The sequence below is a fragment of the Diabrotica undecimpunctata genome, chromosome 1, assembly GCF_040954645.1.
Source record: "Diabrotica undecimpunctata isolate CICGRU chromosome 1, icDiaUnde3, whole genome shotgun sequence".
NCBI classification, from domain to species: Eukaryota; Metazoa; Arthropoda; class Insecta; order Coleoptera; family Chrysomelidae; genus Diabrotica; species Diabrotica undecimpunctata.
The window spans coordinates 152,784,698-152,802,646 of NC_092803.1; the positions used below are offsets into that span (position 1 = coordinate 152,784,698).

Below are 17,949 nucleotides of genomic sequence, written 5' to 3' on the forward strand. Positions count from 1 at the left end.
TGGCATAAGTATCAATACCTATCAAAAAAAACTAAGTATATGGTCTTTAGTAAGAAGATGACACAACCAACACATATTAGTATAAACGGCATTCAAATTGAAAAAGTATCAAGTTACAAATACTTGGGTACTTCAATAAACGAAACTGGAGACCAAAACAATGAAATAAAAAGACGTATCGAAATTGCCAGGGCCACTTTCATAAAGATGGGGAAATTCTTCTGCAACAGAGATATAAGCATCCCTCTCCGATTAAGAATGCCAAGGGGCTACGTATTTAACACGCTATTATACGGTGTAGACTCCTGGACTCTCAAGCAGAACAATATAAAAATATTGAAAGTTTCGAGATGTGGTGCTACTGTCGAATGCTGAAGATAAGTTGGGTTGAAAGAGTTACAAATTTTGAAGTAATGCGAAGGATAGGAAAAGACCCAGAAATTTTGTCAACGATCAAACGAAAAAAACTCGAATATTTGGGTCACGTAATGAGAGGACATAAATACGCATTACTTTAAAATATAATGCAAGGAAAAATAGAAGGAAAACGGAATCCAGGCCGTAGAAGAATGTCATGGCTGCGTAATTTGAAAGAGTGGTTTGGCTGTACGCTGTACCACTAAATGAACTCTTTAGGTTAGCTGTAAACACTAATGTCTAGAGCCTGACCCACTACTCTGAGCCGCGTAATGTGGGTTGCCTATTATGAATTTGAATCGGGAAAATTACTGACTTACGCATGCATTACGTCCGACATCGGATAATCATTTTTTACTCAAATAGATGTTATAATAATTATTTCTCTTCTAAAAACGGATTGTCATTAGAACAGGCAATTTTAGTTCTATCATATAATGATTTAATGACTCCCTTTTTAACATTTATGTTGGGATTTGATTTATAATTTAGATATATGTTCATATACGCAACAAAAAATATTAAAAGCCAGAGCTTTTCGAGGAACTAACCATCATTTAATAAATAATATTTAGAGGTCTCTAAAACGTTTTTAAGCAAGCCAAAAAAATCACATTACAAGGCATGAATGAATCAAATATGTAGCACGTTTTTTGTAGATGTATTATTCAAAAACAAACTGAAGTTATTACTATAGACAGGGATCTGTATAGCTGGGGCTATGTTTAACTTAAATAAAACAACGATTAGATAGAAAAAAAATCACAAATTTCATTAAAATTATCTTTATTTTTTAAATGTTAATATAATTTGGTACATTGATTTGTATAATATGTAATATTTTCTAAGTAAGTTTTTATATAAATAAATAGTCTATATATAAATGTACCATTAGATGAAACTTTGAAAACAATTTAGGACCAAATTACAAAATGATAGATTAACAACTAGAACCAAATTAAATGTGTCAGCTATAACGGAACTTTTGACATTATCTACTGACAACACTTATTTTCATCTAAACAATGATTTCTATTAACAAAATTTTTAGGCTGTGCTTTAAATCCATTATTAGCTAATATATTGACGGAAGATTTCAAAACAAATATTCCTAATCAAAATTTAAAGCCCACAATACGTTGGAAATATGTAGATGATCTGTTGGACACACTTCTGATTAATATAAATAAAAGATAAAAAAGAGGAGTCAATAAAACTTACAATGGAAAAGAAATAAAATAAATCGTTGCCTTTTCTGGATGTTTTAATCTCAAAGGAAAATAGTGGATATGGGACTCATGTATACAAAAACCAACACATATGAACATAATATCTAAATTATAAATCAAATCACAACATAAATGTTTAAAAGGGAGTCATTAAATCATTATATGATAGAACTAACATTGCTTGTTGTAATGACAATTCGTTTTGAAAGAAAAATAATTATTAACATCTATTTTAGCCAAAAATGATTATCCAATGTCGGACGTCATGCGTAAGTCTGTCAGTAATTTCCCCGATTCAAATTCATAATAGGCAACCTACATTACGCGGCTCAGAGTAGTGGGTCAGGCTCTAGACATTAGTGCTGTAAAGTGCTGTAAACAAGTTCAGGATAGCCTTGGCCTTGATGATTTCCAATCTCCGATAGGAGTATAGGAGTGGCACAAGAAGAAGAAGAATAAGATCTTAAAGTGCTCAAATTGCTCTTTTTATTGTCTAACAATAGGACAGATATGATTCCTTTCATACATTCTCAGATCCTGCAAATTAAGCAATCCCTTATCCTTATGAACAGATGAACAGGATGAACACCAATGATAAAAATAAATTTGTTTGAATTAAAACAAACAAAGCAAACTTCATTCCAAAGGTTTTTGGATCCGATCACGATCCCATAATCGATTAAAAATTAATTTATCGATTTGGTATACCATTTCAATAAGTTATAATACCTAAAAATTATTTAAAAATAGGTTTAAAATAAAAATTAAAAAAGTAATATTTTTAAAGATGTCCTGTTTTTTAAACAGTTTAAATCAATTTTGTATGAAACCAAATATTATAATAATTCGTTCGATTGTAAATATCGAGAGTTAGTTCACTGATGTTGTCACAAGTGCCTGTCAATGTCAAGATACACATGCTCAAAAATTAAAAAATTAGTTTTATGTAGTTTTATTAACTAAACGTTTTGAATTAAGATTAAAAATTATTTTCAAAATATTTAAGTTCAACATATTTTGTCAATTCCTTCGTTCCACATTTTCTATAAACATAATGGGACGGAGAAATAATCGGTTTAGAAAGAATCATCACTTTAATCATGGTAAAAAGGTAAACACTAACCCTATTTGGATTCCATGTGTCTTAAAGATTAACTTTTAATTAAAATTGTTTAAGGGAGAAGACTCCAATAAACAGACCCACGTAGATACTCGCAAACCCTACAATGACATTATAAGAGAAAATGAAAAGTTTTGTCAGTATTATAAGGTGATTTTTTTTTATATACATATAGCAAAGAATATAGACGCTTAAGCGTCTATATTCTTTGCATATAGTTTTCGTGTGTAGATACTTAATATAAGCGTTTTACTATATATACAGCATTTTCAATACTTGGCTTGGTTTATTAACTTTCGGAGTGATGATGATCTGAGAAATTGAACGGGCTATATTACAAAGGAGTAGGTTTTCACCAGTTTTGTAATGGTGCAATATTTGGAGTATAAGTCATGGTCTGGAATTATTTCTTTCTGAAATTTTCTCTGTAACTGCGGCAGACATTATAAAAGCCAATGTGGTAAATGTCATTAAGTTGCAGACAAATCAGGAAGAAATAATTTCATATCATGGCACCACTGAAAATAAGGTAACAGTTTTTTTTTCATTTACTTAATGGCTTTGTATAACTTGATCCATTCAGCCACGATAATAGACCACAGATTTGTTGTGTATATTTTAATATTCAGATATTTGTTCCGTATGTTATCTTAGGCCCGGAACTAGGAGATTTGTCAGGGTAGAGTAAAGACACCAGTTTGCTGCCCCCCCTTCTTCTTCCACCAAAGAATAATCCTAATTTTTTAGATAGGGTAGTTGAAATTACACACCATATTAAAAAGTTTCATTTATAAAAAATACTTATATTAATACACTTATACAATTAATACATACATTACACTTATATTGAAAAACACTTATATTACTATACATATACATGACTAATACAAATAATTTTTTTGCAGTGTAACTCAACTGTAACTGCACACAATTTTTTTATGTATTGTACCTCAAATATTAATTCTTCTAGCCTTCTTAGTGTGGTGTTTGAAACTTTCTATTTCAAATTTAAATTATTCAACATTGAGATCAGCAGTGTAGATACTTGCCAATTCGTCTGCTTTAATTTCTAGATCTTTGATTTGCATTTCTTTAGGTCAGACTCCATTCAAAAATCCAAATTTGCTGTTTATGTTGTCCAAAGCCTTAAACCTGTCACTGAGTTTCGTAATCATTAAGTCAATAACCTTTAACATAGGTTCATCACCACACAGCTCATCAGACATTTTTTCTTTGTCTTTTTTCTGAGAACTCAGATGGTAGATCACTTATGGTTACTAAGAATTTATCCTCATTAATGGCCTCAGATGCAGCAGGATCAAGAGTGTTAGAGAACCTTGAAGGTTCCAGCAGCCAAATCTACTGTTAGATCTTTTCTTTGCAAACACTCATTGACATGATTGATCTTTTTCAGCAAAGTATGTCAAAACAATGAATTCAAGTTTTCCAATATTTTTCAAAAGGTATCTGGCCTCACTCTTAGTTTGAGCCGTTGAGAGCTCATAGTTTTTAAAATCCACTAGAGCCTGCACATCTTTACCATAATGTTTATACACAGTTTCTACCTCATCTAATCTTGTAGACCATCTTGTATTGCTTTCAGGTTTCAATGACAGTGGCACATATTCTCTGAGAATTTGCCAGTGTGAAAAAATTATGAGCCTCAATAGTAGCACTGGTCACATTAGCATTAACTAAATTTATGGAGTGAGCAGCATATAGGACAAAATATGCTAACTCGTTCTCCTGAAATAGTCTGGACTGAACTCCTTTATACTTCCTGGCCTTATTTGCCCATTGTCATAGGATTGGCCCCTACAGGTCTCCAAGTTTAGTCCATCTCTGTCCTAATTTTTTTTAGGTTTTCTTTACTTAGACCTTCAACTGTTTTGTCATTAACTAAGAGAAAATCAATAAAACTTTCTTCTACCTCCGATTGTATTTGTTTTGACTTAACAAACTCCTTGAGTCATTTGCTCACTGTGAGTGATAAGCAGAGTGGAGTCAAATATTAAGGAATATTTTGCATTCAAAATGTCTTTTATTATTTTTTGCCTTATGCCATTGGCAATAATTTCAAGGAATTCATTTTGTATTTTATGTGAGGAATATGAGATTTGCTCTTTCTTATGCTGCTCAATATGTTGTTGAAGAGGGACATTATAATGCTATATAAGTTCCACTGTGTTCAACAACATTCCACTGGATGGGTCACTGAAATCACATTCTTCCTTAGTTCCCTGTAATGGACTTCCTTGCTTTGCTAGGAATAGAATAGCATTGATAATGCAGCCCAATACAGCCTTCCAGTGAGACTCTTCTTGATTATATATTCTTTTGGAGTTCTGCATCAATACCTCCCTTTCCTAAACAAGATTCTAACGCTGTCCATGAACAAAAACAAAGTTTGTGGTTAAATAAGTTTTTATTTTCAGGCAATTTTTCATCGAGTTATCTCCAATTACAACTGTTTTTTATTTAGCTAAGGCAAACACTTGATTTGATGCCATGATAGGGAACACAATATAGAGATTTATTACTTTGACTATAGCTTAACCACAACCTCTTTACCTTTTTTCCATTTTTGAGAACTTTATAAAATCCGGATTTCCAAAATCCAAAAATCTCTAAAATCTGGATATTTTCCGAGTTTGGTTCTTATTTTTTAATTATGATGTGATTTCAGATTTCCACATTTTTGCACAGAATGCAGTTAAAACTTTTGTTACCTTTTCACGGGACCTTTTCAAAATAAAACAACTGTCGGTTCGTATCAACACATGCAGACAATAAAATATAATATAGGCAGATTACATGTGTAGCCTTCGATAACAACAATGATGACTGCATGTGTCTGTTTGTTTGGTGTTCTGTTTATTCGAAGCAGAGAGGGGAAGGGGGTTAAACAGATGAGATGCTTGTGCCTCACACACTAGTTTGAGGCCATGTTCCTGCTGCCGACTACCCTGGCTACTAATTTGTATCAGTGGTTGGCATAAAGGATGGTACTCACTCCAGACTCATGAATTACATTAAGTCTTGTGTGTCTTACAATGATGAAAATTACTTGGTATACAGTGTCAGTGTAATAAAGTTTATGAATCATGCAACACAATCAAATAAAATTTAACAATATTAATTGTGGTATTATCATTTTGAAAACAAAATTTGAATAACTTATTATTTTTTTAAACTTTGCCGTTCCGGGCCTGTTTTATCTCTGTAAAAAAGGACTTTCTTTTTATTCCCTTTTTTTATTTATTACTATTAAGTCTGTACAAATATGCTTAGAGATACAATCTCACACAATAATTATTGTGTAACCAAAAACAAAAAGAGCTTTGGTAGTATATGGCTGTGAGTGTATTATATTCTACCAATTTTTAAATGGTTGAGTTTTTAATTTATTCTAATTGTTTTAGAGAGTTGGGGTTTGTAAAGAAAATGAATTTGATCAGTTTATTTCCTGTTTAAAAACTGACCTACCAGCCACCTTTAGAATAACAGGTTCCAAAGGTGTTGCAAATAAGCTACTAGGAATTGTAGAAGAACAACTAATAAAAGATTGTGTTAATCAAGTAGATGGAACTGAACAACCAAGTATTTTTCCTATCCCTTGGTAAGTTAAGTTAGAAAAGAAAATAAAGTATATTATAAGATTAATGGAGCTAATTACGCCATCCTGCAAGGTTCAGTGAATACCTATTATACCGAATCATGTTCAAAAATTTTCAGTTCAGTTTTCAAAAAAGGCTGTAATAGTAAAATAAAAATTAAATACACAAAAAGAATGAACAATTTAATAAAGATATATTTATAAGTTATATTATATATAATTCCGCACAAAAAACTCAGTGAGACATGTAAGCTCACCTGCTTTTTAATTTATTATCAAAATCAATGTTAGTGGGTTAAGAAATAAACTAAAATCTCTGAAAATTGCCATAGCTCAATGCAATTCTTAAATAATCATTATCATGGAAATTTGGTTAACTTGTGATTACAAAGATGCTGAATTAAGATACTGGTTATGTTGTGTTAAGTAATGACCACAATCCTGCTTTTACAAAAAAAAATCTGGGGGTGTCTAATTACTGTTAAAAGCAATTGCGAAATGGTTATTCCTGATTGTGAGGTAGAACAATTTTTTGTATAATTTAAAATTAACAATAAATGCATAGTTAGTTTATATCACACCATCATCTGACCTAAATGTATATATATCACATTTCAGTTGCATATGTTATGGAGAAGTTTGGAAACATGCTACTGCGTGTTGATTATATTTTACCAAATCCTTCCTGGAGTAATAACAATTTGGGTTTAAATGTTGAATGCCCTGATGACTGTCTTGCTGTCTACTAAGCTAATTCTTTTTATACAAATTTATACAATGTTAATGTAGTTATTCCACTTAATTCACTATTTGATAATAGTATACAGTATACACCATTCTGCCATAGTTGTAGAATTGCCCAGTTTTAAAAAGAATTATAAACTGAACTACAAGGAATTTCATTATGATTTTAAAAATGAAAATTATATAGAATTAAACAATTCTAGTATTAACTTAGAATTACTTTTATCACACATATATTATAGTATTTTATTATATTATATATACAAGGCTGAGATAAAGTGTGGAACCAACTAAATATCGTTGAGAAACAAAAAAGACACTAATCATGAAAGTACAATGACACATACCTCACCTGTCTCCAGATTTTTTATTACTACGCTACTTCTGGTTTTACCGGAAATTCCCTCAACTTTTTTAATGTAAATGGGACACCCTGTATATTTTGCTGATTTTAAAAGACTTTGTTATTCCTAATTCACACATACAAAGTTTGGTAGAAAAAATTTGTTGAAAAAAACTATTTACTAAGACCAATGAGAATAATAATTAAAAAAAAAAATACTTTAAATCTTCAAAATCCTTATTATTAAACTCGTGGGTATTATAGATGTATCAAAGGTGTTTGTTACATTAGATCGATTTCAAAGTTTTCAAATGTTTTTATAGGTATCCTAATAAGCTGGCATGGCAGATGGAATTGACGAGAAAAGATATTAGAAGATGCGAAGCCTACTACAAGCTTCATAATTTCTTAATATCAGAAACTGAAAATGGTACTATTTCCAGACAAGAAACTGTTAGCATGATACCCCCACTGGTTTTAGATGTACAACCTCATCACAAGGTAACGATTTAATTTATTTTCTGATAAATTCACATTTCATTATTTTGTTACTTATTTTTCTTGCAGTTTTTGATTTAAACCTGAGTAAATATATAATGACTAGAAACGAACTGATCGAGAGTAGTGAATAGATGTCAAGAACCGCTATTCTATGACGCTACCTTATATAGGAGCTTTGCTTAAAAAAATAATGGTGTTAAAAATGGATTTAATTTTTTTATATATACCCGTAAACAAAATTGGATGCGTCAATCTGACACTCCGTTATTATAATTTTGATTAAATTGTTCTGAAGCTATTTTCTTGTGGCATTTTAATAATATTTACTATCTTTAATGGACAGCAACCCCAATTTCAATTGAAAATACGTTTATTTTGATGTTTCGATTTCTACGTCGGAATTCATTCTCAAAATACAAATGAAAGTTTAAATATTATAACAAATTATAATTATTAATAGAAAATGAGTATCTTACGTATACATTTAATTTTTTTAGGTATTGGACATGTGTGCTGCTCCAGGATCAAAGACAGCTCAATTACTAGAACTTCTCCATGCCAATGAAGACCCAATACCGTCTGGATATGTTATTGCTAATGACATTGACAACAAACGTTGTTATATGTTAGTTCATCAAGCCAAACGCTTGAATTCTCCATGTGTAGCTGTTATAAATCATGACAGCGCTATTTTGCCTAATTTAAATACAACTACAGCTGATGGATCTGTGGAACAGGTTTGTAAAGTATTAATTTTAAAATAATTTTACTTAAATAAATGCTCATGGGGTCTGCCACAAGAGATGAGTGCAGTTCAATGGTGGCATGTAAATTTATTACAGTCAGAGAAATCATTGTAAGAATCAATAATCTTCAAAATTGACTTCAAAAAATCTTCATAAAAATATTTTTCTCATAACCTTTGAATTTCTGGTTCGTTCTAGAAGTTTCTTCGAGAATTTTGTTTCCACTATTACCACATTTAACCACCCTTGGGTGTATCTTGAGGTTTGCGAGCAGTTAATTCACAAACCAATCCTCTAACGATCATCATTCATTTCATTTACATTTTCCATAAGAGCAGAATATTTCTCATGAATTTTACTTAAAGACGAAAGCGGAATGGGAGAAGAATAACTTTGAAGAATATAGAAAAATATTGGGTTTCTTTTGATTAATGGCGTATTGATGACGGCATGTTTTAGAACCAATAGGTTTACATAACAATTATTGGACATTAAAATCGACCCTCGCAGCCAAACATAATCTTGGTACATATCTAAATAAAATTAAATCATTACAAAAAAGTTGACCAAAGAAATATGTCGAACGGATCAGTTATTCTAGATCTATATAAGCACGTTTTCCAAGTGGACCGTTAAATTGTTACTAACAAATAAATTACAAATAACAAAAAAACAATTTCCAGAATCGCTTCGAGTAAAATTTTTTTAGACTTATTTCATCGAATCAAATACTTTTCCTTCCTTGCAATTTTTCGAAAAAAGGTTCTTTTTCGAGTCATTTGCAGTTTTTTGTTGGAAAATGACAATTAATTATTGATTTTTGGGATTTTTTCCCCTTTCTTCCCCTTTCATGCTTAACTCCTTCTAGGCCTTTCTCTACTTCCGACGTTGACTATGCTGGACCTTTTTTTCTTCGTGACATGACGGGAGGAAATTTCAAAATCACCAAAGCATAAATCCCGCTCACAAAGCGGGAAGTTGTAAGCGACTTAACTACTGATTGTTTCTTAGCAGCCTTACGTCGTTTTATGTCTAGACGAGGTAAGTGTGCAAAATTATATTTCGATAATGGAAGCACATTGGTTGGTGCAAATAACGAGATAAAAACTTTCTAACTTCTAACGCCCTTGATATTAAAACTGATTTAGCCCGTGATGGGATCATCGAGCAAAAAGACAAAAGAGGGAATGTAAAGGTAGTGGGGGCAAAAATATTATTAGACAGGAAGTGCCATCTTGAGAGGCCACATTAAACAAGGAAAGACAGACTCTTTCCTTGTTTAAGAAATCAAATTTAGTTAGGTTATGTCATTTCTGATGTTATTGTTTGTCCCAACTGTCACATGAAAGATTATTTGTATTTTCTATTGAAGTTTTTTAACAATTGCTTCACATTTTAGACTATTATTGTTATTATTTAATTAAAACTTTATTGTGTCCTAGTTTTAAAAAAAGTATTTTAAGTGTATTATGTATTAATATTATGTAATATTAATATTATCTAATATAACAAATAAATAGATAAATTAGAACCCCTACACCACTGTATGATTATTGTGAAGTGTCATGAAATTTAAATTTGGCGCATTCGCATTTCCGGATATGTCCGCCATCAGAGGCCACTTTTTTGGTCTCCTTTTCATAACGATTAGATTCCCTCTTTTGTCTTTTTGCTCGATGGATGGGATACAATGGAATTTTATAATTCCTAGAGCTCCACATCAAGGTGGATTATGAGAAGCGGGAATAAAGTCCGTATAACACCACCTTAAACGGGTAGTCGGCAGGCCTCTCTTACTCACGAAGATTTTACCACGTGTCTGTATCAGGTTGAAGTGTATTTAAATTCAAGGCCCATTTGTCCCCTTTCCTCTGATCCTACTACCTAAACATCTGCACATTTCCTTATTGGTGACATTCTTACGTCAATTCTTGATCCAATCAACTACGGCGACATCAAGGAAAACAGAATTTCTCGTTATGAACGAATGCAGCAACTACGCCGACATTTTTTAACCAGGTGACCCAAAGAGTACATCTCCACTTTACAACGAGTGAAGTGGGACGAGAAGAACACTTTGAGATCGGAACTTCAGTACTGGTCAAAGAAGAGGGTCTACCTTTGAATGTGCCTTTAGCACCTTCAAAAGACCTGTGGTGGAGTTGAGCGTGTTACCATCTCAAAGCGAATCTTAGTGAACATTGATTATGAACATTTTAATTTTATATTAATAAACATTTATTATGAACATTTTAATTTTACTCACTTTACTTTTTAGCTATTTTACTTTCTTGTTTTACAACTAGTTAACAAGGATTCACTTTTTTTGGCAACCTTTCCTGTAACTGTCCAATTGAAACCCGATGGTTTTAATGGGGATGTTTACGCTAATTGTATCTGAAAACGCTAGTGCGCCAGTGACGCTCATATGTTTTTGACCAGCCCCGCCTTTCTTAAGGACTATATTGAAATAGTTACCAAAAGCAGACATTCGAGTTCAAACTTTCAAACGTAATACACATACATATAACCTTTTTATTTTCTTTCAACCGCTGTTAAGTTTAAGTTAATTTATAGTCAATAAAAAATCATTTAAATTCAAAAGTTTGTAGTGATTAAATAAACCTCATATCTGTTCTAATACATATAGTGCTAGACATCGTAACAACAGATGTTTTAATGTTTTTTCTCTGTGACAATTTGGCCATTTAAGTTCTTTATTACATGCATGTGCTTTTGTTTTCTCATTGTCATTTTCTTTATTTTCGATGACCATTAAAGCTGTAATATTTATTTTTGTATTCACGAATTTCCCTACTCTGCTCATTTAGCGAATTCTTCTTCGTTACTTTTATTTTTTTTTTTCTAGTCTTGCAATTTAAGAGCTTATACTGTCCACTATTGAGATTTTCTGCATTTTTCATTAAGATCTTTTTCTATTATTTATCCGTATAGTTTTAGGGTTGTCGTTTATTTTTTCTTTGACTTGATTTTCTATTCTGATACCTTTTAATCTTTTCAAATAAAATTCTTTTTTAGGTTTATTATTTTTGTTTAACCTTTTTAATTTTGTCTCTATTACCGCTAAATAGGAACGTGATCCGAGTTTATGTCAGCGCCTGGTTATATATATATTTTTTTGATTTTATTGAATTTCTATATCTGTCCGGTTTGTCTCTAAATAAAACAAAGTCTATTTGGTTTCTGGTAATATATTTTTCCTGACCAATTTTCAGGTAAATAGTCTTCTAGTCTGCTTAACTAAGATAAACACTGTATATTCTGCATCTTAAGAGCTATAATTTGAATACCATAATAAGACAACTCAATACTTATTACATTACGAGATATGTTCAACCTTAAAATTCATGATTTAAAATTATTTTACAAATTATATTGAAGGCAATATATTGTTTACGTTGTAGGTTCAATTTGACAGAATTTTATGTGACGTACCGTGTTCTGGTGATGGAACTTTGAGAAAAAACCCCGATATATGGATGAAATGGACTGCAGCAAATGGTTTAAACTTGCACGGGTAAGTAATTTGTGATGTTTTATTAGTTATTATTACATCAAAAACCAGAACTGACACATTTGACCAAATCTTTGTTCGGATGTCATTAGATTCACAAAAATCTATCGAACCATTGCGAAATAATCGAGATTCGAGTATCTGGATATTATATAGTATTATACATTAATAGAAGTAGTATCATGCTATGTTCATTTTTTTGAAACTACCTCATTGTTTGTTGGAGTCAAACTAAATGTCATTGCAAAAATGCAAAGCAACTACTTGTTGATTTTTCTTTCGTTGTGAAGTAACTGAAGAGTTAACTTCGGGAATATGCTGGTAACCATTTTCCTTTCCTTAATTTGAAACAACGTGGCCATACTGTGTTACCTACAGTTAAATATAAACATTTTATTAACGGTTATTAAATCATATTGTACTTACCATTTAAATGGGAACAAGCCACAATTAAAGGTTGAGGTAAGTTTATTTGTTTAATTTACTAATGTTTGTATTTTGAGAACGATTTCCGAAGTGGAAATTGAAACGTCAATAAACTTACTTTAACCTTTAATTGTGGTTTATTCCCATTTAAATAATAATTACTTTGAAATGCCACAAGAAAATAGCTTCAGAGCATATCAGTGTTTTGGGAGTCTGTTTGTCCTCCATGTTAGAAAGTGTACTGTTGGTTTAAACAATTTTTTATGTATAAATATTTCTGTTATTCGCAAACTTTATAAAAACTGACTTAATTTTGTTTTTTCTTAAAAAGAACTGAACGTTTAATTTATTTAATAATTTTAAATATATAAATATTTCGTTTAATAATTTTAAATATATATATATATATATATATATATATATATATATATATATATATATATATATATATATATAGCAACAAAAAATCAAAAATTAATCCTACACTCCTAAAATGCGCACATTATATACATAACTACACTTAAAATGCATATTAAATCTTTCGTTTTTAGGGTGCAAACCAGAATACTAAGAAGAGGAGTTGAGTTACTGAGCGTTGGTGGAAAACTTGTGTACTCAACTTGTTCGATAAATCCTATTGAAAACGAGTCAGTCATTCACAGGCTATTGGCCGAGCACGAAGGAGTTTTAGAGTTGCTAGATGTATCGGAAGTTTTGCCAGGCCTAAAATATTCACCAGGTATTTTATAAAATAAAAAGTGAGATTGATTAAATGAATGTATGATTTGTATATCTGATATATATATATATATATATATATATATATATATATATATATATATATATATATATATATACCGATTCGGCAAATTTTCAACTACCGTATACGTTAATCAGTATGTGGAACAAAGATAACACTTAATTGTTTGAATACGAGTGAGACACAATCCACGCACTTGGAGTAGCGAGTCTAATTTTTAAACAGTGTTGCGAAATTTCTGTAACATAACTCCTACTAAAACATTAGTCGGATACATGAGTGTAACATAATGTTTAAATCCACTACAGTTCATTGCAGAATGAAAATTAATATTGCCCCAACGAACCTTACATGAAGTAATCATGTAAGTATTATTTTTTAAACGATTATATCATTACTTCATTAATTAACAAAGAATACTGAATTGAGAAATTGAGATGCGACAACAGCGTGAGCTAAATAAATAACGCACTTCAGTAGACAGACAAATAGTATAAACCATTTGCCCCCTCTACGACTTCCCCTCAAAAGAATAGGCGGTCCTTATCTGTACAGCAGGTTTAAGGTCAATAAGGTAAGGTCTATTTCTTTGATTTTTAGCTGTCGTGGTAAAAGGTTGAAAACAAATAATTAACATGCCAAGCGTATACAGTAGAACCTCGATAAATTAAATTACAAGGGAAAAACCAAATATTTTAAGTTATAGAGATTTTAAGTTATCAAGGGTCTATGTTGTGATGGATTAATATAGGTCAGAAGTTTATTAAAATATAGGCATTTATTATACATTACTACATACACTACATTCATTTATTATATTCGTTACAAAAAGTTAAAGCAATAATTAAAGGTATAGTCTACTAAAAAAAGTCTGTGATTTTCTTTTGTTTTAAACAATTCATAGATTCTAAATCGATTTGATTTTCAATAACATAGAGAAGAAAATACGTTATCTTTTATGTTTCTACACTGCTCTATAAATGATCGTACAGTCGTTATAGCACTCTTGCTTCGTTGATTGATATGCTCTTAGATGAAGTTTGTGGGTCGTCATTAAATTCATCGTCTTTATAACTTTAAATACAGTACATGTTGTTATTCCATTATTCAGGATCATTATTATCTTCCTCTTCAAAATGATTTCTTGAGGTTCTGAAGAAAAACCACAGGTTCTAAAGCAGTTTTTCACTGTGAGGTGTGTTACGTTTTGCCATGTTTTGTCCATCATCCTCATTACTTGAAGAAAATTGATAGAAGAAATCGTATTTTGCTCCATATCAGCTATCATTCTTCTAACAACTTCTTTTCTGTATAATGTTTTAAAATTTTTAATGATACCCTGATCCAAAGGTTGAAGTTGTGATGTTGTGTTTGGTGGAAGAAATTGTACTTTGATTGCCTTTAATGGTGGTATGTCCCCGTGTGCTGTTCAGTTGTCGATGAACAGAACAATTTTTCTATTTCAAGTTGCCCATTGCTAATCTATATTAATCAGCCATTTTTTAAAAAGTTCTGCTGTCATCCATGTTTTTTTATTGGCTTCATAATCCATGGGTAGTGATTTTAAACCTGCAAAAAACCGAGTTTTTTTTACTTACCTATATAATTAAAGGTTTGAGTTTTTCTGTGCCCGTAGAATTTGCACAAAGCAGAATCGTAAGTCGTTCCTTGCTGTGTTTTTCTCCATGACATTTTTATTTTTGAATGTTAATGTTTTTGCGGGAAGACATTTAAAAAACAGACCAGTTTCATCAGCATTAAAAACATCATTGGGATCATAATTATTCACTAAATTATGCAAGTCAGATTTCCATTCTTGGCAGACTGATTTGCTTACGCTCGTACTTTCGCCGCACATTTTTATAAGGTTAAATCATTCGTTTATTGAAATTCTCTAACCAGCCATTGCTGGCTTTAAAATTATCGATTTTTAGTGAATTAGCGAACTCTACAGCCTTTTCTTTCAGTATGGGTCCACTGATACTGATGTTTTTGTTTCGATACTGTTTTAACCACGTAAACAAACACTGTTCCAAATTAGGGAATTCGGCAATTTTTGTCTCCTGATTCTTGTTTTTTCAATAGTTCGGTTTCTTTTTTTATGATGATTGATAATGTACTCTCGTGTATTCCAAACAGAGCCGCAACTTCTTTTCTTTTGAATCCATTTTTCACTGCTTCTATAGCTTTTAATTTATCAGCATATGTTAGCGTTGTTAATTTTCTTTTTGAACTCATTTTAAGCAAGGTGTAACCTAATTCGATGTTTCTAGAACAGTGATCAAAACTTATGATACAGTAAGCTGTTCAGCTGTCATTGGTAAACAATTTTATGTTATAGAGATTGTGAAAACATTTCTTTAAGTTACTGAGGGCCAATATTGATATTATTTATTTAAGTTATCGAGATTGTGTATTTTAAGTTGTAGAGGTTTTGGGCTCCGATGGGAAGGGAACATATAATTTTTTGAAGTTATAGAGGTTTTTAAGTTATTGAGGTTTGACCTATCGAGGTTCTACTGTATTTTCAAAAAGAAAAGATTCAAATGGTGAAATGGTATTATGGGAACCATTCTATTGTAGAAATAATAGTTATTTATTGCTGCTTTTTAAAAACAATAACTTTTTAAAAAATGTTTCCCGATGAATCTTCATTCACAATCCATAAACGTCATAATCCATCTGTCGTCCGCTATTGGTCTAGGGAAAAGAAACATTTGAGTATTGCTGTGAAAACACAATTCCCAAAGAAATTAAATGTGTGGACTGGCATTTAAAACGATAATATAATTGGTCCATTTTTTATTACGGGAAATCTGAATGGACGAAAGTATCTAGATTTATTACGCAATCAGATTATTCCAGCAGTTTGAAACCTTGCGGTCAACTTCGATGATGTTTGGTTTCAACAGGATGGTTGCCCAGCACATAATGCAATCGAAGTTACAAATTATTTGGAACAAACATATCCTGGACGAATAATTTCTACACGAGGAACAATAAAATGGCCCCCTAGATCACCAGATTTAGCACCTTTGGTATTTTATTTCGTAGGAATGCTAAAATCAAAATTATATCGGCATGAATTCGAACGAGCCACCAATTTAGCAGAATTGTAAGAAAAAATTGTTCAACTTTGTAGTCGAGTACAACCAAATCAGCTAAATGCAATGAGACTTTGAGCTTTAATTGATAGATTCGGATTTTGTTTAGCTTAAAATGGTGGTTTGTTTGAACATTTAATTGGTTAGAGATTTTTTAAAAATGCCTTTAATTTTAATTATTTAGAATAATTTTTTTGATTGGTTTTTTTCTTATAAAAATAATATTTATATTTAGTTAATGTTTGTTAAGTTAATTATTGTTTTATTTCCTAGCTACCACAGCTAAAAATCTACAAAAATTACATTTAAAACTCGAATACCTAAGTGTTTGAGTTTTTCTTAAAGATTTACCGACGGAAAGTTGGCGACGAAATAATTTTATGCAAAGAACTGCACCCCATCAATGTCCGATAATTACTGTCGGTCATCGTCATCGGTGTATTTTTATGCCGCTTCGCACTGTAAAAGAAGGCGTTGCTTAAAATTTTAAACTCTTCAGGGGAACAATGCTTTGTTGCCACGTATAAATTACTTAAATCACTGTTCTTTGTTAACTAATAAAGTAATTGATAAAATCGATTAGAAAATAACAATTACGTGGCTACTTTATTTGAATTTTTTTGCGACAATATTAATTTTTATTCTACAATGAACTGTAGTGGATTTAAATATTATTTTAGACTCATGTATCGGACTAAAATTTTAGAAGGAAAGATGTAACAGAAATAATAGCAACACTGTTTAAAAGTCATACCTACTCTATCGAGATGGTGACTGCCTCTCACTTCTATTCAAACAATTAAGTGTTATCTTTGTTCCACATACTGAATAACGTATACGGTAGTTGAAAATTTGCCGAATCTGTATATATACAGTAAGCGCCACGCGACTAGACACACGGTTACCTATAGTAGAAGCCCTCAATTCAGAAGAGTGATATCATAGTTTAAACGCGGAATATCCTCAAATTTAAATGTACACAGCGGCCCTCGAAAACTGCCTGTTTTCTCGATTGCAATTTGCGTTTCCTCATAAGAAATTACAGAATATATAAAGTAGTATATTTATTTGAAGTATTGGAAACCATCAAGACACGAAAGCTGCAATACCTGGGGCATGTTATGCGTAATGAGAGATACAACCTACTTCAATTGATTATACAAGGGAAAATCCAGGGCAAGAGAAGTGTAGGAAGAAGAAGAATCTGATGGTTGCGTAACTTGAGGGAATGGTACGGATGCACATCAATTGAACTATTCAGAGCAGCAGCATCTAAGATCAGAATAGCCATGATGATTGCCAACCTCCGTCGCGGAGATGGCACGTGAAGAAGAAGATATTTATTTGTGCTTCTCTATAGTAGACTTGACCAGAAGTTGTCGAACAGTGTAGCCAAATCTTGTTCACA

The 17,949-nt window shown here is 31.4% G+C and overlaps 1 protein-coding gene across 1 annotated transcript in view; it reads left to right on the forward strand.

The window, feature by feature from the left end:
* The first annotated feature begins 2,532 nt into the window (after nt 1–2,532).
* Nsun2 (tRNA (cytosine(34)-C(5))-methyltransferase Nsun2) overlaps nt 2,533–17,949 on the forward strand; it is a 35,896-nt gene continuing 20,479 nt past the window's right edge. Inside the window, exons 1-7 of the mRNA XM_072520268.1 lie at nt 2,533–2,757; nt 2,824–2,916; nt 6,189–6,385; nt 7,793–7,970; nt 8,468–8,707; nt 12,142–12,254; nt 13,229–13,416. Coding sequence (XP_072376369.1) covers nt 2,701–2,757; nt 2,824–2,916; nt 6,189–6,385; nt 7,793–7,970; nt 8,468–8,707; nt 12,142–12,254; nt 13,229–13,416 — 1,066 coding nt within the window. The 5' untranslated portion in view covers nt 2,533–2,700. The remainder of the gene's footprint in view (nt 2,758–2,823; nt 2,917–6,188; nt 6,386–7,792; nt 7,971–8,467; nt 8,708–12,141; nt 12,255–13,228; nt 13,417–17,949) is intronic.